At 36.6% G+C, this 25,749-nt stretch overlaps 1 protein-coding gene across 3 annotated transcripts in view; it reads left to right on the plus strand.

The window, feature by feature from the left end:
- BCKDHB (branched chain keto acid dehydrogenase E1 subunit beta) overlaps nt 1-25,749 on the plus strand; it is a 203,995-nt gene that overhangs the window by 35,086 nt on the left and 143,160 nt on the right. For all 3 annotated transcript variants that reach the window (XR_007152504.1, XM_047860702.1, XM_047860701.1), the window contains exons 4-6: nt 13,319-13,452; nt 13,697-13,852; nt 16,696-16,804. Coding sequence is in view for 2 of the 3 variants with exons in the window: in XM_047860702.1 (XP_047716658.1) it covers nt 13,319-13,452; nt 13,697-13,852; nt 16,696-16,804 (399 nt within the window). In the remaining variant the exon portion in view is untranslated. The remainder of the gene's footprint in view (nt 1-13,318; nt 13,453-13,696; nt 13,853-16,695; nt 16,805-25,749) is intronic.

The following is a 25,749-nucleotide window of genomic DNA, read 5'->3' on the forward strand; positions in this document are numbered from 1 at the left end:
ATTTTTATGCACAGTTTTGAGATTTTATACTACTATTTCTAGACAGAAACATGTATACATTTATACCAAGTAACATTGCCATCTTACTCTGCAATTATTGACTCAAAGTTTAAAGCAGCCCTTTTAAAAGTTCTTAAGTTCTCAGTTGTTTTCATGATAATTTTTAAGGTTTACATATTTATTTTGAGAGAGACAGAGAGAGTGGGGAAGGGACAGAGAGAGGGAGACAGAGAAACCCAAAGCAGGCTCCGCACTGTCAGTGCAGAGCCCCGTGTGGGGCTCGAATCCACGAACCATGAGATCATGACCTGAGCTGAAATCAAGAGTCAGACACTTAACCGACTAAGCCACCCAGGCACCCCCTTGATAATTTTTAATTACTGTTTTCTTTTAAAGGTTTTTTTTTCTTTCACTTCACTGTTAGAAACTAAGTCATGTAATTTGAAGGCTTAATCCAGCTGTCTTATTTGCTTAAACTTTTTGGGAAAACATTTGAGGGAATTTTAGCCTGTAAAGACTTAGTACATATACATTAAATGTTCAAAACTATTTTGCATCTGTGGCTGTAGTGCCAGATAATTAAGGTCTACTTTGGTACATTTTCGCATTTGAGTATAGAACCAATTTAGGAAAGAAGTTTCTCTAGCAGAATGGCTCAGGCTTTAATTAGAACACCAAGGCTGCCCATTACTGGCTGTTGTCCTTGGGCAAGTCACATAAAGCGACTAAGTTTCCTCTTTTGAAGAATGAGGGGCTGGTGGGCAGGTACTCAGTGGTGCTAGGGTTTTGTGATTCTGTAATTTGTTATTCTGCTTGTTCTTATTCTACCCAACTTTTACATAATCATTACATTTTTCTCATGGATTCTCTACCTAGTTTTTCTTTTTTTATTTAAAAAATATAGTTTTACCCCTTGTGAAATTTCTTATAGGTATAACTTTGAATTTTCCCCTAATAGATACAATATAGTTGTGTCCCTATATTTTCTTTAATTTAGGAATCTTTGTTTAAATTTTTTTTAATGTTTTAGTTTTTGAGAGACAGAGAGAGACAGCGCAAGCAAGGGAGGGGCAGAGAGGGAGGCACAGAGTCCAAAGCTGTCAGCTGAGCTGTTAGCACAGAGCCTGATGTGGGGCTTGAACCCTGACCTGAGATTATGACCTGAGCTGAAGTCAGATGCTCAAATGACTGAGCCACCCAGGCGCCCCTAGGAATCTTTGTTTAAATGAAAAGTGAACTTACCCCATGTGACTTATTTTTTCCAGTTAACCATGCAAAGTTAAAAAAAAAAAGCAAAACAACTTTTGGTTATTAATACTAATGTTTTTAAACAGTTGCTACACTCTCCATGTGTAATTTATTTAAAAAATACTTTTTTCAGTTTTATTTCCAAGCAGAATTTTTTTTTCTAAAGTTGAACAGTAAAGTTGATTATTTGCTATTATTCTTTTCCTGGGATACTGTTTCTCTAACTGCTGCTAGCTAACTCTGTAAGTCCATGGATATTCTGGGAGTTTTCATATTGTCAGTGAGATTTTAAAATTTTGGGGGGTTTTAATATCCGTGATAATAGTTAAAAAAAAAAAAAACAACAAAAAACCACATTCTGGGTCATCCAGACACCTGCCATATACTTGGTTAAGTATTACCACATGATAAAATTGGGGTTTGTGTTTATTGCTGTGTTTGTGCCATGTGAAGTCGAACCACTTCACAGTGTCTGAAGTGTATGAAGCTCTCACTGAGCTTCAAATAACACGCAGTGATAGGAGCATTCCTGTATGCCACACCCAAAGGATGTGGATTATCCTGCATTATCGCAGGAGCATAGTGATAACGTATTCAAGTTAGAGTCAGATGAGTTTCACAGAGTCCATTTTTTACTACGTACCTTTCAATAGTTCACTAGCAGTAAGTTTATCAGTAATTATACACTCAAGAACTTTCTTCACCTGATTCCAGCAGTAATTGAATAGCTACACATTTAATGCTGATTTTGATATGACTGTGATAACAACTTTCTCCTGAAGCAGCTTTCTTAAAATTATCATTCAAGGAATGCTTGCGGGTGGTTTTATTTAGTAAGTCTGATTATCTTAACCTAGTAAAGAAAGCCATGAGGTCACACATACCATTTTGTAGGGTAACTTTAAGTGAAAAGGCATTGTTTCCCCATTAGAATGATTACAGTAAAAAAAAAAAAAAAAAAAAAAAAAGAAAGATCTAAAAGTACATTGGTACTGTGATTTTATCAGGAAACCATGGTCTGTTACACTGTCTTTTCTGTTAATCTGAATTTAATTGGTTATGTAGTTGTTTTTGTATTTATAAATTTGTTTTGTCTTTGTTTTATCAGAGCAATAAATACTAAGTTTAATTTTGTATGTATTAAAATAACATAATAAAACTGATTGAACTTGACATTAGGAGTGCAAGCGAATGTTTCTTTTAACCAAGTTGTCCATCTAGTACTGGTCTGAGAAAGCTTGGTCTATGATGTTGAGTGTTATTTTATCATAATCATAATGGCTAACCTTCAGCCAGATGTTACCCCTGTGAGTCTCGATGAGTTGCTTAAAATTAACTCTTTTGCTTTTCTGTCAATTTCCAAAACTTATTTCTCTAAGATGTGGCCACTAAAATATGGCGATGAAGTAAATAAGCCATTAATTTTGTGTGTGGATAATTGGATTTTCAAGATATTATGATCTAGTCTGATTTTATAATTTCCCCTGACTTGGGCTATCATTTTTATTTTAATATTATTTTGATCACTTTTTCATTCACTCACCTACTTAAATATTTTTTTAGATGTTGCCATGTTTAAGAACTGGTACTTGATAGAGATAATTGAGTGTGATTCTTATCTTTATGCTTGAGTGGTCCCTCCTTGTGGTCTCATTTTCCTATTCTATATTAAAAGAAAAAATTTCATGTATATGTTACTTAGCACATGTCTGTTTCAACGAGATTTCTTTTTGCCTTGATGTCATATCTACGTGTTTTCAGTAATTGGTGGGACATTACCACATTCTGATTGCCACAGACTTAAATGCCTTTTCAACCCAAGCATGATGGGTCTTTTAAGCCTGTTCATTCAAGTAATAATATTCAATGACTAGTAAATTCAAGACATTGTGCTAGATACTATTGAATGTCCAAAGATGAAGGAAGCAGTCTGTGTTCTCAGGAAAGGACCTTACAACTTTTAATCTAGTCATTGAATCCTTGGAACTGATTGTCGAATCTGTGGGTATTTTTGGATCTGCTCCCAGAATTGTAGACTTCTCGATGACAAAGGGACTTTTGCATTTCATCCCTCCATCTGTTCACTCAGTAAACATTTACTAAGCATATGTAATTGCTCCTGATTGACTTTCATCTTTTAATTTTCCTCTCACCCATTATAATGACTCAGATCTCTTTGCCAAGAGTATTCTGAGAAAGAGGTAGAATCTATAGGATAAGGCTCACAAACAGCCCTTTCTACCCATTGTTGCCTGGAGGCATTTGGAAAACATTGTAAGATCGTTGTAAATACAGGTGAACTTCCTAAATCTGGAAACCTTAGAACCTGGAGTCATCTGGAACCATAAATATAGTGTTACTTTCAAGTCAAAGCAGGATGAGGCAGAGGGAGATGTCCAGAAGTGATAGAGGTCCTAGGACCACCTTGGCAAACCCTGTGGGATCTCTAGAGTCATAATGACCCTTTCAATTTTTTCTAATTGTGCTGAAATGACCAGGCCTTTATACTGTCACACTTACTAATCATTGGATGGTGGCCACCGAGCATGACCTCGAACTAGAAAGTTTATTACAGTTGATACAGCCCCTATAAGGGCTGACCACTGATGTCTGTTTGCCCACAGCATTCTCAGCAAGCAGGGCAACAAGTTCTCCATGCCTGGGGAGCTGGGCTGCAGGCATCACAGTGCTGCCCTGGACAGTAAACTGTGACCACTACCTTGATGGTAGAATGGCTTATTCAATTCATTTTTTAATTTTCTAGCTCTGAATCATGAATTTCCTAATTTAGGATGCTAATACATGGTAGATTACTTATGGCTAAGGTGAGCACTTGGCTTTATATTTTCCTTATTTTTATAGGGATGATAATATTACTTAACTCTAAGAATAGTGACTATAAGTCTTGGTTTATTCAGAACAGCTCTGTTTTTCCTGAGACTACTCAGTTTAGGCCTGTTGAGATCAATTAACATCTGATAATTATTTTTAGTATCCATAACACTTCTGGACATTACAGTTTGGACCATGAATTGTATTGTCATTCTACTTAGTATTTCTTTTTTAAAAATTTGTTTGCATGTTTATTCTCTAAATGTTTGTCTGGTGAATGGAATACTCTATTTACTTTTCTACTTATTTTAAGAGGTAGCAGTGATCTCCTAGATTAACTTTTTATTTTTATTTTTCTTGACCCTGAAGTAAATGCTTTTCATCTTTATCAAAGTCTTTATCAGCAAACTTTAAAATGTAACATCACAACATACTCCAGAAAGTCTGTGACTGAAATTATTGAGATATGTTATCTACCCTCTTTGCCCCCTGCCACCCCCGTCCAAAATCGTATCTATAATGGCTTTTCCTCTGGTTTATTTTGTAGCTTCGTCACGAATGGTTCATGTCCTCATTTACCCTTTTGCTCAGGAAATCTGGGACTCATGTTTCCCTTATGGAGTTGATCTCTTTTCTGGAAGAATACTCTCACCTATTCAGATTTGTGTCCTAAGGAAATCATGTTGCTCAGAGATGGGCAGTTTTAAAGCTGCCTTTTCAGAAGTTTTATGGGAATAAAAATTTTAATTCTACACAAGGTAGATTGAATAACTTGCAGGACCACTATGTTCACAAGGAAAGCTCATTTGAAACTAGTTCTGGGTTCCAAAAAATGGGCACTAAACAGATGGAGGTACTCAATGACTTCTGTAACCTCCCAGGAGGTCATTGGTTGTCGCCTTAACCCATGGTTGGTGCTGCTTTTTTCTAACCGTTGTTTCTTTGCACTCTTCTCACTGTTTCTGCGCTAGTTGTGGCCTCAATGTTGTGGTAGGGAGCAGGGTTCACTGGTGGACTCAGTTCTGTCTACTTGTGTTTCTTTGGCTAGAAAAGCCATCTGCTGGTTTTCTTTTGATATTCGACATTACGTGGTGGACAGTATCTTTAATGTCTTCGTGTGCTGCCAGTGATGTGAAACTTCTTAATCATGTTCCCTTTACAAAAGAAGAAAACTATTATAAAGTGGTGCTACAACTTTATGCCCTGATTTTGTGTCAACATATGAGATATTGATGTGCCAGTTATTTAAATGATCAAACGTCTGGCAATCTACTAGACCCATGTTTGTGTGGACTTGAGATCATGGAATTATACAAAGAGAGAACCTAAAATTTAAGCACAGGTAGCAAAACTTAAGAAGAAGATGGCATGTTGTATGAATGTCCTTTCTTCTAGGTATCTGTAGTATCTGTAGCAGTAAGTTTATCTGAAATGTTAATTGAACTTTACTCTGTTATTTAAGGTTTAGAAAGAAGTAATTCAGATAGTATTTCCTTTTTTTCTGACCTAGTCAAAGCTTGTTGGGCACTGAAGAACTTTCAGAGTAGGGATAGTTATTTCCTTCTTATGAAATCAAAGCCACTGGCTACCTACCAGAACAGTTATTCAGCTTGATTGACAGCACTTTAATGAAGCCTCCTCCCTGCAGCTCTGCTTAAGCTTAGAAACTATGGTGTCATTAGATGCAAGCTGCCTTTGAGGGTTAGGAATTGCAACTGGTCTTAGATTTTATTTATCATCTGGATAAAGATTTCAAATTTTCATGTGTTTCAGGGCTATCCATTCTATGTACGACCTGACCTGCAGTAACTGAGGTCCCTCCAAGATCTCAATTTAAAGTATCTCCAACTCAGACTTCCACCTTGACCTCCCCAGCTCACTGCTTCTAGTACCTGTAATTCAATAACCCTTTGACCTTATTTATTCTTAAAAGCCCTGCATTCTGCCACCTTGTCACTTTATCTCACTTTCCTGATGACCTTTCTTCCCTTTATACCTAGTTTAAATTCCATGTCATTATTTGCTTGACAAAATCCAATTGTAGCTAACTCCTCAATTATCTATCTATTTAAATTTTAGTTAACATACAGTGTGATATTGGGTTCAGGGGTAGAATTCAGTGATTCATCACTTACATACAACACTCAGTGCTTATCCCATCAAGTGCCTCCTTAATACCCATCATACATCTAGCCCCTCCCCCATCCACCTCCCTCCAACAAGCCATAGTTCGTTCTCTAATTGTTAAGAGTCTCCTGTGGTTTGTTTCCCTCTCTTCTCTTCCCCTCACCTTCCCATGTGTTCATCTGCTTTGTTTTTAAATCCCACATATGAGTGAAATCATGTGATATCTGTCTTTCTCTGATTGACTTATTTTCCTTAACATAATACATTCTAGCTCCTTCCATATCATGGCAAATAGCAAGATTTCATTCTGTTTGGTGGCTGAGTAATATTCCATTGAATGTATATACCACATTTTTATCCATTCATCAGTTGATGGACACTTGGGCTCTCTCCATAGTTTGGCTGTTGTTGATAATGCTGCTGAAACATTGGGGTGCATGTATCCCTTCAAATCTGTATTTTTGTATCCTTGGGGTAAATACCTTAAAGTGCAATTGCTGGATTTTAGGGTAGCTCTATTTTTTGAGGAACCTCCATACTGTTCTTCAGAGTGGCTGTACCAGTTTGCATTCCCACCAGCAGTGCAAGAGGGTTCCCCTTTGTCCACGTCCTCGCCAACACCTGTTGTTTCTTGTGTTGTTAATTTTAGCCATTCTGACAGGTGTGAGGTGGTATCTCATTGTGGTTGATTTGTCTGTCCCTAATGATGAGTGATGTTGAGCATCTTTTCATATGTCTATTAACCATCTGGATGTCTTCTTTGGAAAAGTGTCAGTTCATGTCTTCTGCCCATTTCTTAACTGGGTTGTTTGTTTTTTGGGTGTTGAATTTGATAAGTTCTTTATAGATTTTGGATACTGCAAAGTTACAGGATATAAAATCAATGTGGAGAAATCTGTTGCATCTTTATCCACCAATAATGAAGCAGAAGAAAAAGAATCAAGGAATTGATCCCACTTGCAATAACACCAAAAACCGTAAGATACCTAGGAATAAACCTAACTGAAGAGGTAAAAGGTCTGTATTCTGAAAACTATAGAACACTTATGAAAGAAAATTGAAGAGAATAAAAAGAAATGAAAGAGCATGGATTGGAAGAACAAACATTGTTAAAATGTCTATGCTACCCAAAGCAATCTACATATTCAATCTACATAGCAATCCCTATCAAAATACCACTAGCATTTTTCACAGAGCTAGAACAAATAGTCCTAAAATTTGTATGGAACCACAAAGGACCCCAAATAGCTGAAGTAATCCTGAGAAAGAAAAACAAAACTGAAGGCATTACGATTCTAGATTTTAAGCTATATTACAAAGCTGTAGTCATCAAGACAGTGGAATGAAATAGAAAACCCAGAAAAGGACCCACAATTATATGGCCAACTAATCTTTGACAAAGCAGATAAGAATATCCAATGGAAAAAAGACAGTCTCTTCAAATGGTGTTGGGAAAACTGGATGGCAACATGCAGAAGAATGAAACTGGACCACTTTCTTAGACCATACACAAATATAAATCCAAAATGGATGAAAGACCTGAATATGAGAAAGGAAACCATCAAAATCCTGGAGGAGAACACAGGCAGCAACTTCTTTGACCTAGGCAAAGCAAGTTCTTACTAAAGATGTCTCCAGAGGCAAGGGAAACAAAAGCAAAAGGAACTATTGGGACCTCATCAAGATAAAAAACTTCTGCACAGGGAAGGAAACAATCAACAAAACTAAAAGGCAACCAACAGAATGGGAGAGAATATTTGCAAATTACATATCTGATAAAGGGTTAGTATTCCAAAATCTATAAACCCTCAATCTTAAACAGAATGTTGCTGGGGGACAAAAGTCCTCTTGTAGCTGATGTCACTTTTAGTTACAGACTAGTACTCTCCAGGGGATACTTACACTACCTCCCATTGTGCTGCATGTTCTTGGTCCATTCACTCCTCCATTTTCCCAGATGACTATTTCCTACCTTTCTCTCCTCAACACTGCCTCCCCCATCCTTACTCTTTACTAATAATATAGTTTCATATTTTGCCAAGAAGGTAGATGCAATGAAGAGAGAACTTTGACAAGCTCTTACCCCAACACATGTTCATGTACCTATGTCAGTGCCCGTACACTTTCCTCTTGCACCCTGACTGAATGCAGGGGTTCCTGTTAACTTCTCCATACTAGACCCCTTCCTTCCCATCAGAGACATAGTTCCAGTTGTTCTTCTGTCTCTCCATTTCATTAATTTTCTCAACTCTTTCTTCCTTTCTTATTGATCATTTTTATCTGCCTGCAAATATACTTTTATTTTTTTGTCCTACAAAAAAATTCCCTTTGTTGATACCATATTTTTGTGCCGCTAGTTATGACTCCTTTTTTTTTTTCTTTACAGCAAAATTTCTCCAAATAATGATCATTGCTCATTGTCTCCAATCTTTCTTCTCCCGCTCCCTCTGGATGTAGGTTTTTATTTTCTCTGTCCCTCCTACTTTGCACATACTGCTAATGTCAATATCATACAATTCTCAGCCCTCATTTCACATTGAATTGGTAACAAACAGCACAAGTTGATTACTCTCGCTTCTTAGGAGAGGCTTCTAGCCAGCATATTCTCTTAGTTTTCCTCTAAACTGTGGCTATTTTTTCTTTTCAATTTTGATTCTATTAGTTCTCACCTCTTGTCTTTTTAACGTTGGATCTTTCCTCTATGTACTCATTTAAATTTGCTTGGCAGTCTCATCCAGTCCTGTGTTTTTAGTGCTATCTTTATGCTGAAGACTTTCAACTCCTGTATCCAACAGTCTATTTGATAGCTTTGCCTTAACATCTGAGGGCATCTTAAATTTAACATCTCCAGAACTGAACTCCTGATATCTCATCCCAACATACTTCATAGTTTGCCCTTTCTTAGTTAAGGGCAACTCTCTCCTTCAGGTTGCTTGACCTGGGCCAAAAGCCTTTAAATCATCCTTGGCATTTTTCTCTGACTCATACTCTACATCCATTTCATCAGCAAATCCTTTTGACTCTATCTTTAGACTATATACAGTCTCATACCTTTTCTGCAATTATGTGTCATCATCTCCCAACTGGAATTATTGCAGTATCCTGTAATCAGACTTGCTGTGTCCCTTTTGCCTTGTTAGAAGCTATTCACCAAATACCAGCTAAAGAGATGGAATGCAGTTGAGAGAATGGCATGATTTTGCTCAGTGGCTTCCTGTCTCCCTCATCTACTTGTTGATTCACTCACTGTCCTAGTAAAAGAGGGCTTACAGTGATCGACAAGGCCCTGTCTGCCCTGTGCCACCTCCCATCCCACCCTCTTTACTCTTCAGCTTCATCTCTTACCAGTATTTCTCTTACTCCAGATCAGGCACTCTGGACTTCTTACCTTTCTGCTGATGTAATAAAAATGCTCATACCCCAGGACCTTTGCATTTGCTAATCTCTCTGCCCAGAACATTTTATTCCCTCAGGTATATGCACGGTACACTTTCTCAATTCCTTCAGCTCTTCCTGTATATGTCACCTCTCAGTGGGGCCTCCCTGATCCTCCTATTTAAAATCACAGTAGTCCTGCCTCCTACTTCTAATTACCTATTCCCTGCTTTACTGTTCTCATCTAATACACTGTATATTTTACTCATTTATTTTGTTTTTGTCTGTTTCCTCTGAGTAGAATGTAAGTTACACAAGGATAGGGTTGTTCTATTTTGTTTGTTTATTCTCTGCATCTAGAATAGAGTCCCTACAATATTCAATACTTATAAATGTTTCAATAAGTATGTTAATTATTTTAATCTTTTTAGTATCATGATTCTTCCATTACAGAGAAGAAATTGGACCACAGAGAGTTTAGTAATTGGTGGAGATAGAACTGAAAACCAGATCTGTCTTGCCTCATGGTGCAATACCTGTATGTATTAATTTACCCATTGGGATACTGTGTGTATGAACCTTTTATCAGGTTAATTGCATTATCCCATAGAGGCAGTCATCAGTATTGTGCATTTTACGTGTGTTCTGTGCTCTTACCCTCTATCATTACCTTTCTGGGAGAAAATAGGAACAGATTTTCGTTCACGTCATTGTAGCTGTTGTTAAATTAAGCTGTTTCCTCAGACCAAGCATGTTTTTGAGTAATGGTTCTGAGAAACTCAACTTTGCCACCTTCTAGCAGGAAAAAAAAAAAAGGCTATATTTGCTGAGATGAAAAATACCTGAATCCAGGGAACTTGAAGCAGCAGGGAATAAATAAGAACACTGCATCTGGTTAAGGTGGCTCAGTTATTCCAGGGATGTGGATTCCACTGGAGGCACCTGGAATCTTTGTTCATTTTCTACTAATGAATTGTTCTTAGTTCAATGGAATTACAGATTTTCAGAAATGATCAAGCTTTTCTCAGTCAAATAGGGAACTGATGAGTGATAGAGGTCACAATTTCAGAAGATAGTTACAGATTGTGATGAGTATGAATCATGCTTTGAAGTCTCTGCAGCTGCTTTCAGAGTGCAAACTACAGGATGTGTCTGCCTGGCGTTTTCCAACACCTGCCCTCTTCATGGTTCATATTCAGAAGGCATGATTGAGCTGAGAGTGAATTCTGTGCACCAGGAAGAACTGGTATCCCTCGATTACAGAACTGAAATATGAATCCCTTATCTGTCCACAAACTTTGGGTTACCTGGCCAGACTTGTCATTACTTGTGTCCACCCAGCTCCCTGAAATGAGGATTTTTCATGAAATGCTGATATTGGCCAAGAGGTAGTGAAATTTCAAAGGAGACTTGAACGCTAGCAACATGTACCTTGTGGTTTCAATGGAAAGCGTGAAGTGTTTATCAAGCTTTTTAATTTGAAGAGTCTCAAACTCCAAACTCTGTGTTCTCCTTAGTGGGTAGAGCAAATCTGCTCACCTCTTTGCACTTCCAGCTGTTATCTGCTGGACTCTTGGAGTCTTCTGCAGCCATAGAGGTCAGCCAAAGATTTGAGCGGAGTTTATGTGCAGACTTTGGGGTGCTCCTATGTAGTGTTCTTCTTGTAGGGGCTTAGTCCCTCAATGTTCTGCCAGTGGTGGCCCTGGACCCAGTTCTCGGATATCTCGAGATAATAAAGACTGAGTCTGTCTTGTCTGAATCCTGGTAGTCCCCTGTCACAGAGAATGGGGAATCTCCTCAGGGGACAAGCCTTATAAATGTTGTTTGTCCACTGCTCTTCCTTTCTTTCAAAGGTTAAGCCCTCTTTGGTGTAGGCCTGCTTTTTGGCTCTCCAATGCCTTTAAGTAGTTATTTGTTATATGTTGTCCAGAGTTTATAATATATGTGGGAGGATTAGTCTGAAAAAAGCTACTCTAGGGGCGCCTGGGTGGCTCAGTTGGTTAAGTGTCTGACTCTTGGTTTCAGCTCAGGTCATGATCTCACGGTTCATGGGTTCAAGCCCTGCATTGGGCTCGGCAGTGTGGAACCTGCTCAGGATTCTCTCTTTCCCTGTCTCTCTGTCCCTCCCCCACTTGAGTGCATTCTCTCTCTCTCTCTCTCTCTCTCTCTCAAAATAAATAAATAAACTTAAAAAAGCTACTCTACCATTATTGAATTCAGAACCTCAATGAGTTGATACATAGTTTTTATCATTCATTTCAAAATACTTTATAATTTCCTTATAATTTCTTCTTTGAGCCACAAATACTTACACATATTTAAACTTTTTTTCTAACATAGGATTTTCTATTTCTTTCTGTTATTGACTTCCAGCTTAATGTCATCATGCTCAGGGAACACACCCTGTATGATTTTCTTCCTTCAAAGTTTCTTGAGGTTGGATTTATAGCCCAGTTTATGGTCAATGAATGTCAGTGTTGTGCTCACTCAGAAAGGGTTTGTATTCTTGGCTGTCAGGTGCAGTGTCCTGTTCATGTCAGGTCGTATTTGCTATTTGTATTCAAATCTTACCTAGTCCTGCCTTATATTTTGGTAAGCTTTTTCTGTCCGTTACTGAGATGGATACAGTACTATCTCCAGCCATAGTGGGAATTTATCTATTTTTCCTTTTCATTCTGTTAGTTTTCCCTATTTATTTGGAGCCCATGTTGTTTCATGAGTATAACTTTAGAATTACGTCCTCCTTGTGACTTGACCCCTTTAATAGTATGAATTTTCTGGCTTTATCTCTGGTAATGCCTTTTCCCTTTAAGACTACTTTGTCTGTGATTCCTGTGGTGACACCAACTTGTTTGGTTAGGATATTCATTGTTTGTTTTCTTTCTTCCTTTTTACTTAGGACTTTACTGTTACCTTTATTGTTTCAGTGTTTTCTTTTAAGTACTTGGGTTTTGCTTTCTTTTGTCCCAGAGTGACAACCTTTCTTTCAAGTGAAACACTAAGATTACTTATGGTTAATATAATTATGTTTTCATTTAAACTAGCTATCATGCTAGTTCTTTTCTCTCTTTTCTTTTTTTTTCTTTCTTTCTAACTTTTTTTTAACATTTATTTATTTTTGAGAGAGACAAAGCATAAGCAGTGGAGGGGCAGAGAGAGACAGAAACATAGAATCTGAAGCAGGCTCCACGCTCCAAACTGTCAGCGCAGGGCCCGATGTGGGGCTTAAACCCACAGACCGCGAGATCATGACCTGAGCCAAAGTCGGATGCTTAACTGACTGATCCACCCAGGCATCTCTCTCCTTCCTTCCTTCCTTCCTTCCTCCCTCCCTCCCTCCCTCTCTCCCTCTTTCTTTCTTTCTTTCTTTCTTTCTTTCTTTCTTTCTTTCTTTCTTAGAAGGTGCAAGTGAGCAAGGGGCAGACAGAGAGAGAGAGAGAAAGAGAGAGAGGGAGAGAGAAGTGGGGTGCACCTGATACAGTGTGGCTAGTGTTTTTACCCTAGGTGGGGCTTGGGCTCACGCAATGGGAGGCTTGAGCTCACAAAGTGTAAGATCATGACCTGAGCCAAAGTCAGAAAGTCAGATGCCTAACGACAGAGTCATCCAGGCACCTGGTAGTTATTTTCTACTTCCTTCACCTATTCTACGCTTTTTTTCTCCATCACCATTTACTCCCTGAATTTTCACTTGTATTGTGTATTACATTACTCTCATTTGTTATACTCTTTTTATTAGGAAAAGATAGAGTTTTCAACACCCCGTTGTGTGAACAAGGAATCGTTGGATTTGGAATTGGGATTGCAGTCACTGGGGCTACCGCCATTGCGGAAATTCAGTTTGCAGATTACATTTTCCCTGCTTTTGATCAGGTGGGAGGATTTCATTTTACTATAATTGAACATTTCCTAGACAGAGTTCGGGGAAGTATTGAAGTTTTGCCTCCACTTTCCCACCTCTGATCTTGGGAATTTTTTTGTTGTTGTTGTCTTAGAGCTAATGTGTTACAAGTTATTTTGTTATGGGCATATATTTAAAGATCTGATAAAATGGTTAAGGATATGGATGGGAATAAAGGACTCCTCATGACCCATCCTTCCTCTCTTCCCCCCTCAGATTGTTAATGAAGCTGCCAAGTACCGCTATCGCTCTGGAGATCTTTTTAATTGTGGAAGCCTCACCATCCGGGCCCCTTGGGGCTGCGTCGGCCATGGGGCTCTTTATCATTCTCAGAGTCCTGAAGCCTTTTTTGCTCACTGCCCAGGAATCAAGGTATCCTCATTTGTGTGCTACATTTGATCTCTGTTGGATATTCCATTTTGGTTCATTCTGTTAACTAATGTGCTTATCTAGAGGAAAGCAAACAGGATTTATGGAATTTATGTGAATTTTTGTTTTATTTTTAGAAAGAGAGTATTTATTTTAGATCAGCTATCCAATTCCCAGGTTTATGGAATATTCTTATTGAAGTAGCACTGGCTTAACCCTGACATTAATTTCACAGACTTCAAAGAATAAGACCATGAACATAGTTGGTTTATCCTCCCCCTCTTTCAAAGCTCTGTTTCTTTCTTTTTTTAAATTTTTTTTTTCAACGTTTATTTATTTTTGGGACAGAGAGAGACAGAGCATGAACGGGGGAGGGGCAGAGAGAGAGGGAGACACAGAATCAGAAACAGGCTCCAGGCTCTGAGCCATCAGCCCTGAGCCTGACGCGGGGCTCGAACTCACGGAGTGCGAGATCGTGACCTGGCTGAAGTCGGACGCTTAACCGACTGCGCCACCCAGGCGCCCCAGCTCTGTTTCTTTCTAATGGGCCTTTCTCACTTAAGTGATTCTGGGTTAATTTTAATAAATCTGTTTAGTGCATGCATATTTGCCTGAAAGTCAGAGGGATAGGACTTTTGCTTCATTCTAAGGCAAAACCTTTATTATCCAGATGTGTTTTCCAGTCCAGGTAAAGTAATACTTGATCAAACAAGGTTGAAGCATCTCTCTCTTCTTTTCTTTAAGTTTATTTTTATTTATTTTGAGAGAGATAGAAAGAGCAAGTGGGGGAGGGGCAGAGAGAAAGGGAGATAGAATACTGAGCAGGCTTTATGGGCTGACAGCCCAGAGCCCAATGTGGGGGTCGAACTCACAAATCGTGAATACATGACCTGAGCCACCCAGGTGCCCCAGTATGTCGTAATTTTTTCCATGATCTTTTCGATTTCTGTTTGCAAGAGCTTTCCAGGGAATCATGATAGAAACTCCTATGTCTACCTAGGGCTGTGTGTGAGTTTGTTAACATGAATTGGTTGTAAACATGTGTCTATTTTATTTTTATTTTTTCTACCAGAGCAAAGTCATAAAGGTTTTTTTTTTGTTGTTTTTGTTTTTTCAATTGAGTAGAGGTTGCATAATTTTTCAATGTAAGCTAGAAGTGGTAGGTTGGGACAGAAGCCACATTTGAAGTAACAGGTATTTTTGTGCTCGAGCCGAACATTCATTCACATTTATAGTTTAAATGCTTACCCAGGATTTTTTAGAATAGATTTTTGTTTCTCGATCCCTACTTTCTTTGCTTCCCTCTTTTCTCTTTTCTTTTTAATACCAAATGAAAACAGTACAAAATGCTAAAAACACATGAAGAAAGCAGATGAAGAGAAACTAAAGTAGGAACATAAAGACATTGTGTATTATGGTAAGCAATGTGTTCTGTTTTACAGAAAATAGTGAGATTTGTGCTATCTTTTAAAATGTTTATTTATTTTTTTGAGAGAGAGAGAGAGAGAGGGAGAGAGACAGAATCCCAAGCAGGCTCCACACTGTCAGCGCAGAGCCCGACATGGGGCTTCATCTCACAAACTGTGAGATCATTGAGCCACCCAGGTGCCCCTGTGCTAGTTTTTCAAATCAGAATCCTTCTATTGAAAATAGTGTAAAATTGATTCTGAAAGCCAAATGTAGTTTGTTTCAAGGAATCTTAATTGAGTCTTTGAGATAAATTCAGATTTCTTTTAATAACTCTTCCTCTGTAACACTGGTATTTATGCAGTTATTGAACAGTCATTAAAAACTAGACGTGATTGGGGACAAAGTGGTGTAGTAACACCTCAGGCTCTGGTTTCAAAACTGTGGGAGAATCCCTGGGGTAGCAAAGAGTGTAACTTTGGCAGATTATTTGGTCTTTCTTTTAATCCTTTGTGTCTCTCTTTCTAAATTGAGGAAAATAATAGCAGCCTCCTCATGGGTTGCTATGAACAGTAGTATCCACATGGAGTGCTTGGCCCATTTAACACATGTGCCACCTGCTGGTATCATCTTCTTCCTTGTCAGAGTTCTTCTCAAGAAGATCCTGGAGCCCTTTCCTCTTGACTGGAAGTGGGCAGTATCCACAGTTTTCTTTCAGCTTTGCAATGTAACTGGACATTCTATTGCCCAGATCATAAAGTCCAGTGGATTATTTTCCACTTAGGAAATGAAGACCCTATTACTCATGGGAAAGGAGATTTTCATATATTAAAATTAGAGAAGAGTTACACTTGAAAGTATCAGCAGAATATTAGAAGATACTGACTACTTTGCTTTTTGCAGATTCCTTTTATTATGTGTCTGCAAGTTTAGCTTTTTTAAAAAAATTTTTTTTAGTATTTATTTTTGAGAGAGAGACAGAGACAGAGACAGAGACAGAGAGAGAGAGACAGAGCCTGAACCAGGGAGGGGCAGAGAGAGAGGGAGATTCAGAATCCAAAGCAGGCTTCAGGCTCTGAGCTGTCAGCACAGAGCCCAGCACGGGGCTCCAGCTCATGAACTGTGAGATCATGACCTGAGCCCAAATTCGGATGCTTAACCGACTGAGCCACCCAGGTGCCCTGCAAGTTTAGATTTTTAAGAGAAGAACAATATCTTAGTTACCAGAATATGGTGAACATCTGATAAATACTCGTTTAACAGGTGGAATTTTTTGGGGTGGGACAACATGTAAAATTTATAATAAGTGGGAATTAGGCTAAAAATACAAGATTTCTATAATTAGTAACAATTAGTTGCCGAAATATCAACCCTTTATAAGTGAGTTTACTGGGCTACATTTTGTACTGAAATTGTCTTTAAAAAATCTGTTTTTGCAGGTGGTTGTACCCAGAAGCCCTTTCCAGGCCAAGGGACTTCTTTTGTCATGCATAGAGGATAAAAATCCTTGTATTTTTTTTGAACCTAAAATACTTTACAGGGCAGCAGGTAAAGGTTTCCTTTATTTGATAGTTGTGAATATCTTTATGTATTTTGTTTTACATAGCTCAAAAAAATTATAACTTTTTTATAAGCTTGATTTATATTTTCCTTATTTATAGAAGGTTCTGATTGCTCTCTTCTATACTTAGTTTGTCTTTCACTGTATATTTTATTTTAACTTTAGGGAAAATCCATCTAGCTGTTTTATGTTTTGATTGTGGAAACAAAGAATCAATGTGAAATGTTAGTAAGAATATAGGGACTTATTTAGCTACATAGTAGATGCCTAGTAAACGTAGGTTGAATGGAAAAGTGAATGAGTGCATTGTGCCAAATAATATCTAATGTCTTTCCAGCTAAAGTGTCTTTATAGGTCTTTATCTAAATCAGAATATATTTGGTAGTGAAAGGGGCACTGTTAATGCTGTGACATCAGGTCAACACTGGAATGACTGTCTAAGGCAAACTGAGATGTTCAGTTACATTTCCTTAAGTTCAAAATCATAATCCTGTAACCACTCATCTGTCAGCTATAATGGAAATTACTTATCAGCTATAATGGAAATTTTAAATATCAAACTATTCTGTCTAAAGTATATATTTTAAACCTACCTGTAAGCAAATGACAAAGACCCAGTTACCAGCTTTACTTTTTTAAACCTGATCTTAAGCAAATGACAAAGAGGTATATTTTATTTTGAATTCAAAGGACATTGCTTTGGCAAATATTTCTTTTTCTTGAATAGTTAGGCCTAACATTTTTTATCGTGATATGATTTGCATACAATAAAGTACACAGATATTAAGTGTTCAGTTTGGTAGATTTTTTGACATTCTTAGAAATCCAGGTAAAGACTGTGAAAACAAAATCTAGAACAGTTTCATTACTCTAGGAAGCTCCTTCTGCCTCTTCCTTGCCAATCTATTCTCTTTGCACCAAACTTAGCCAGTTGCTGATTCTGTCCCCAGAGATAAGTTACACGTTTTGAGGGCTCATGTAAATGAGTCATACCATATATATATATGGTATATATATATAGAGTATATATATATATATATATATGTACTATTTTGTTTTTGCCTTCTTTGCTCAACCTAATGTTTTGAGGTTCATTCATGTTATTGCTTGTATCATCAGTTTATGTCTTTTTCCTTGCTGAGTAGCATTTCTGTTGTATATATGTATGAATGTAATCATGATTTATCTATTCTCCTGTTGATGAACAAATGTCCATCACTGTTTTTAGTTTTTGCCTATTTTGTACAAAGCTGCTAGGGACATTCTTACACAGGTGCTTTATGAACATATTGTTTCCTTTCTTTTGGGTAATACACCAGGAATGAAATTGGTGTGTCACAAGGTAGATGTAGATTTAACTTTGTAAGAATCTACTGAAGAGTTTTTCAAAGTGGTCATGTCATTTTATACTTTCACTGGAAATGTTTCAGAGTTCCAGTGCTCTTAAGGTAAACATATTTTAAATGGAATCTTTTCATTTTTTAGGAACTCTGTTGTGATCTATATCTCATTATGGAATTAAAAATAGCATAAGAATTTAAAGTCTTGAGGTGGATAGGAAAACACTGATGGCATCACACCGAATAACTCTTTGATTGCTGATTACTGTAGATACTCTATGGGTATTATACTTGTAAGGCCAACCAACTGTTCAAGCCAATCAACGAATGCAGAATTTTTCAGTACATATTTAATGAATGGAGTGAATAAGAAACTTGGAAAAGTAATATTCATTTTGCTGCAAATTTTGAAACCAAGATTCGTAAGGGAAATGTTTAATGTGACAGGATTCCAGCTAAGAGAAAGAGCTTGAGAAATTTTTTTATAGCCTGGGCCCTAGGAGAGATTATGAAAGACCCTGATGAGGAATAGGGTTCAAAAGTTTTTCAGAAGTTTCCCAGTGATTGATTATGTGCCATTTCAAGGACTTGAACTCTGAATCTTTTCTTGACCTCTAGGGGCTCAGTAAACAGAAAAACACAAGTTCTTTCACAGCTACAGAACTTCTCTGCAGAAGAGTAGGCGAGGAAAAAAGCTAGCCATCAAAATCTTTATATGGATGTTCTCTAGAGTTGATCCTTGGGTCAGCAGCGTAAGCATCCTGGGAGCTTATTAGAAATGCAAGTTATAAAATTAATGTCTCTGTAAAAATTTCAAGCATCAACAGAAAGTGAAAGTTCCTTTTCCCTACCCCTAACACCTTTTCTCAGACATTTTTGTGTGCATTTTTATTTGCATGCATATATGAATTTATAGAACACATTTACATATAAACAGTTATATAAGATCATACTATAGACATTGTTCTGTAACTTACTTTTTGAGTCTTTTTCCATGTGTTTACATTTATACAAATCTGTGAATGTATAGAGCATATATAAACATATAATAAAAATAACATTATAACTATTCTGTAATTTGCTTTACTTACCAATATGGTAATTTATTTTGGATATATTTCAGTGTATACAATTTCAATGATTTAGCTGATTTTTAGTTCATAAATTATGGCACACTCAGAGGAATTTTATTCTTTCTCCTATTATGGAACTTTGAGTTATTTGTAAATTGTGCTTATTCTAAACGATGTTGAAGTAAACATCTCTGTTTTATTTATATGCATATATGTTTTATACACGCAAACACACACACATGCACATGCATGGAAGGAAGAAATTACAAGCCTATGTTCTTTATTGTTTAAATTATAAAACCTATGTTTCTTAATTCCATTCTTGTTTTTGAAAAGTCTCATATATTCATTGATTAAGCCCTGAGTAATAAATGATTAAAGCCAGACACTGCACGTCTCTAAATGCAGTGGAAAAACTAGAAGGATAAGGTATATTGACACAGGTCCTGTGGGGAGACAAACAGTTTACCTGTTTATGGCCTGAAAGCTAAGAATGAAAGCTGGAAATGTTTGCTAGGACATTTAACTTGAGAATACTAAGAATAAAAGTCTTGCATTTTTATTCTCTTGTATATCAGAATTTTGCTTGTTCTTGTATTTTTTTTAAGACATCTTTTTCTGTATTCTGTCAACATGAAAAATGTTAGTCTTCTTTGTTAGAAGTTCATCTTGAAATAACTGATCTCAACAGTTTGTTACCCTCTTGGAAATGTCATCATAGTATCTGTGCCCACAGACTAGATGTCATTGAGAGCAGCGTTTAACCTGTTATTTCTAAATTATAGTTTTAGTTTTTAGTCTTTTAATTATATTTTTAGTTTTAAAGTCTTTGTTTAAGTAAGCAGAAATCATTAAAGCATTCTATTTCTGCTTTTTGCATCTTCAGTGTAATGATTCTTCTTTTCCAAGAACATGTTATCTCTATTTATTCTAACTTTTGTGTCCCCTGATAAATTGTGTAGATATTTTAATTAGGTTTGACACCTTTGTTGTTAGAGTTATTTTGAGATGGTTAGGGTCTTTTTTGCCTGTATGGTTGGGATATTTTTTTCCATTACATATTTCCAATAGGTTTTTATTACTGGTATATAGAAAAGGTATTGATTTTGTAGGTTAGTACTCCTTTTGGAGACCATTGCCAATTCCCTGGTAATATTTTAGTTAAGTATCTTAGACTTTCTAGGAAAACCTTATCTTCTATAGCTAATGATAGTTATAACTCTTTTTTTTAATGAGACATGTATTTTTGTTGTTGTTGTCATTGTTATCATTACTATTATTATAAAGATGTCTTTTCCCTTTTTAACAGGGGCCCTGGTCAGTACTCCTTATCAAGTTAAGGAAATATCTCTTTGTTTTTAACTTAAAGTTCCCTTCTTCCCACGTCTCCCAAGGTGTTGAATTTTTTTTAAGGTTATTTATTTATTTTGAGAGAGAGAGAGAAAGAAAGTGAGTGGGGGAGGGGCAGAGAGGGAGAGAGAGAATCCCAAGCAGGCTCCACGCTGACAGTGCAGAGACCTACATGGGACTCAATCTCCCGAACCCTGAGCGAAAATCAAGAATTGGACGTTCTACCGACAGGGCCATCTAGGTGCCCCTCCAAGGTGTTGAATTTTACCAAATTCTTTCCAGATATCTGATGAGATGATTATCTGGTTTCTCTTCTTTGATCTCTTGATGAGGGTATATTTCATTAACCTATTTTCTGATGTTTCAATTCTTGTATTCCTGGGATAAATTCTACTTTATCAATGCATTGCTCTTTCAGCATATTGCTGGATTCAATTGAAGATTTTTTAAAAAGAGCTTTATGTTCATATGTAAAATTGGACCATAGTTTTCTCTATTTACATGTATGAATATAAGCATATATTTATGTGTCAAATTGGTCTATAGTTTATCATTCATTCAGAATCAGAAGTTACCCAAGTCTGGTTTCAGAATCAAAGTTGTTCCAGTCTTACAGGATGAACTGACATGCTTGCTTTTTCTGTGCTCCAGACTGGACTGAATAACTAGGAATGATCTATTCTATAAGGTTTAATATAATTTGCTTGTAAAACTCGCTGGTTCTTGCGAGTTTGGGGACACATCTTTGACTTTCTTTTGAGTATCTTTTATGGTTGTTGGACTACTACTTATTCTTGAGTAAATGTTGGTCATTTATATCTTTGTATAATGTATTTATTCCTTGGATTTTTAAACTTAGTAGTATAAAACTTTTCTTTCCTAGTATCATTTGATTAAATATATTAATGCATGTAAATTATTTATCATGCTTATCTGATAATTAATACTTGATAAATGTCGTGTACTAAAAGATGTTTCTGTATTATTTAAAAATCTCCAATGATTTATTTTAATATTAACGATCTTAAGCATAAACTTTATGCAGACTGTTGAGCCATGAGCACAACTCAGAGTATTTGAATTCAGGAGAGAGAGAAAGGTAAAGATTTCAGAGAGCTTTAGCAGGAGAGGCCAGCCAACGTTCAGCCAGTTTCAGGAATAGCTGGTCCAAAATGGTTTTGTGAAGAGGGAGAGATTGATCTTGTGGTTTAGGATGTGTTGGTTGGGCAATTCAGTTTTCGCAAGAAGGTGGGAAAGAATAATTTCTGGGTCGGCGGTCATATCATGGCCACTCTAGGACATTTTTAATCCTTCAGGGACTCTTACAGATTATTTAGGATTATTTACGACATATGCTAGCTAGTTGGATGTGCATTGTATGATGTTAAATCAAACCAGTCTTCTACTTTTGATTATAGGCAGTTCTTAATATGTTTCTCAAAATGTGTGCAAAGGCAGATGTCTAAAAGTAAAATATGGACTTACGTGTGACAAAGTGTTCTTTATGAAGAAAGTTAAAATATAAAATTTCCAGTTAAACCTCACCATGTGCACATAGTTGTCAATGACATAGCATACAGACAGTAATATTAACAAGCCAAAACTTAACTGTTGACTAGCAGATGGGGTGTTTTTAGTTGGTATTTTCATAGCTGATCTAAAGAATTTCAAATTAGGAATACAAGGCACACAAAAAGCTCTTTAGGAGTTTTCATGTTTAATGTATGTGAGTGTGCATTGAACAAAAAGTTAAAGATGTATAAATTACTTATACTTACAAGTTAGATAGTAAGCACTAAATTTTTAAGACCACTAGGGTTATATTTAGTAATTTTCACATACTTTTCACAAATAGAAATAAAGTGGTCAGGTTTATAAAAATTGCAGCTGGAAAAAGTTTTTTAATAACTTGAAATATTTATCAATTTTATCAATATTTTTTAGTATCCGTCAGTGTTGTATTTGAATTTATGGTTTCTACCTAATTTATCTTTTTTATCTCTAGCATTGAATATAACTCGGGATTATGAAGTGACTATTAAGTAAATGATATTTGACTTAAGCCACTAGACTACAAATCATAGTTTCTGGCTGTGTAGTATGCCTGGAGTCCTTCATAATTAGGTAGTTTTAATCCATAATTTGATATGAGGGGATTTATATGAAAGAAAAAGAAAGATATGAAGGAGTGACACACAGCACAACACGCAGAGACCAACACAGGGTGATATGTATGTGGAGAGTTTAAAGAATATTTGCTTTATTGAATATAAGGCCCATTTAATGTCTAAAAATTTAATTTGAGAAAATGAGGGTGAATTGCTAGAGGTCAATGAGAAATCTAGATTTAAATCTTGATTGGTTTCAGGGAAAATAACATTTATTTATTTATTTATTTATTTATTTATTTATTTAAAGTGTTTATTTATTTATTTTGAGAAAGAAAGCAAGCACGAGTCGGGGAGGGGCAGAGAGAGGAAGAGAGAGAATCCTAAGCAGGTGCTGCCCTGGCAGTGCAGAGCCCAACATGGGGCTCAGACTCACAAACCACGAGATCATGACCTGAGCCAAAATCCAGTGGGATGCTTAAACATCTGAGCCACCCAGGCGCCCCAGCAATAATTTATTAAGATTATGTTTTCAGGGTGCCTGGGTGGCTCAGTTGGTTGAGTGTATGACTCTTGGTTTTGGCTCAGGTCATGATCTCACCATTGTAGGATTGAGCCCCAGAATCTAAAGCAGGCTCTGCACTGTCAGTGCAGCTCTAAACTCACTCGCAGCGCAGATCTAACTATTTGTGAGATCACATGACCTGAGTCAAAGTCAGGTGCTTAAGGGACTGAGCCACCCAGGCATCTCCAGAGTCTCCACTTATTGTTGTCTCCTTAGTCTCCTTTGTTTTGGGATAGACCATTCCTTTGTCTTTTTTGTCAGTTATGACCTTCACATTTGGTAGAATGTCCTTCAATCAGTTTGTCTGATGTTTCCTCATGATTAAGTTCAGGTTATGTAGATATTTGGGCAAGGATACCCCTGAAGTGATGCTGTGCCCTTCTCAGAGCATCACGTTGTGATAACACATGATAGTGTTCTCAGCTTGCTTGTTTTGACTTTTCTGTTATTTGTATATACTACCCTACTGCTTAGAATGCCAACCTTTTGCTTTTGTGCATCTGATTATATTCATTCTTCAGGATCTACCTTTTTTTGTGGTTTTGTCTATTTGCTCTAGTTCATCTGCTTTCTCACTTTTCTGCAATCCTTTTACTCTAGTTCTCCGTAAGACCTTGACATGCTTATGGTGTGAAGACCTATGTTATCATGTGGCTGTGATCTTCAATCACTGTCCCTTCTAAGAGACTTCTCTGGCTTACTCCCTTGATATTGAGACTTACTGTATCAGTCTATGCTGTCCACACATGCTCCCAATAATCACCACCGGTTAAAATAGTATGAAAAGTTTAGTACTTAATTATTCTTTATTAAAAGTTAATTTTGTCTTTTAATTAGATAGTGATATTATGACAACTATTATAAGGACAGCTCATATTGACAAATAATATTGGTAACAGTATATTGATTTGGTCTTACTCATATAGACTGTTAATCTTTAGATTTTCAGTATTTTGAGGTGAAGAGATGATGGGAAAATTGGGGAATAATTTAAAAGTAATTACTACAATTACTATAATTACTATAGTAATTACTATAATTACTACAATTATACCAAAAAAATTCACTTAGTTTTCTTGTTCATATATTTTCTTATCTTTAACATCAGTGTTAGGAGGAGTTGTTGGTATGGAAGTGAAAACTGTTAAAAGTGTGATCATAATTAGTAGCCTCACCTGAAAGATTATTTGGAAAAATAATAATTATAATACAGAGATACTGGTTGATGGTTAAATATCAGTTTTATACAGCAAATGATAATAGTAGTAAGAATAACCGTTCCTAGAATGAAAAGTTTATAGTTTTAATGACTATAACAATGACATTGAATTATTTCAAATGTAAAACTGTCTTCTTCCTAAGAACTGAAAGGATGACCACAGTGATTAACTTAATATGTCCTCATTCTGTCCTTATGACACGGTCGACAGACAAATGCTGCTTTCCACAGTTTACAGATGGGATACTGGGGCATAAAAGTACTACAATGCTTTGTAAGAGATCACCAATTTAGTTAGATGCACAGACAGGGTTGGGAATTGGGTTCTTGGTTGGGTGAATTTTCCCACCCTCTCCCATTAGACTGTAAATTCTGACAAATTCAGTAGACTTTCTCAGGTATGAAGACTTCCAATATGTTGTTAGTAATCAGGCAGCATTGAAGTAACATTTTAGAAATATACTCTATTTCTTTTTAAGAAAAACATTTATGTTTTATCACTGCATCATGTATAATGCAACATGAATAAAGCCCTACTGACTTTCACATTTGTGAGGAAACTAGCATTACTGCAGATTAGTGCCAGGGCAGAGAAATGACCCTATTATCTCTGTAATGGTAATATTGTGCCTCACAGGGAAACTTGCATCATTAAGAGTGAGTTATTATTTCTTGCAGACACTTTCTGCATGTGTTATTAATATATGAAGCCAGAAGGAATTGAAAAGGTTTTCCTGGGGACTTTGGTATATAATTTAAAGCTTTCCCCTTTACCTGAAACAGCACATAAATGTGTATTGACTGGTGTTTGTAGATGCACACACACACACACACACACACACACACACACACACAACTTCACACCTCCATTTCTTTGTACACATCTTTGCTTTCTACATAGAATTCCCTCTGTATTTTCCCATCATCTCCAAGACCCCTGTCAATTGTGCCCTCCATGGTGGTACCGCTTCCTTGATCCTTACAACCAGGTTGTTGCTTCCCTCTGTATTCCTAGAACAATTTATCCCTACCACTGTCTCATGTTTTTGTTTGCTGATTGTGTCTTCCCATCTTTATACCTCCCAGTTGAGTATGTGCTTGTCAAAGACAGGGACTGCCTCTTTTAATTTCATATTCCAGTATGCTGTGTGATACCTGTATATATTGGCTATACAATAACTATTAAATGAATAAAGATATATAATACATAGTATATACATTTATATACAGCCTTATTTTAAAAATGTGTTTAAGATGACAAAACAAATTACAAGAAA

This window comes from Prionailurus viverrinus, chromosome B2, assembly GCF_022837055.1.
Source record: "Prionailurus viverrinus isolate Anna chromosome B2, UM_Priviv_1.0, whole genome shotgun sequence".
NCBI classification, from domain to species: domain Eukaryota; kingdom Metazoa; phylum Chordata; class Mammalia; order Carnivora; family Felidae; genus Prionailurus; species Prionailurus viverrinus.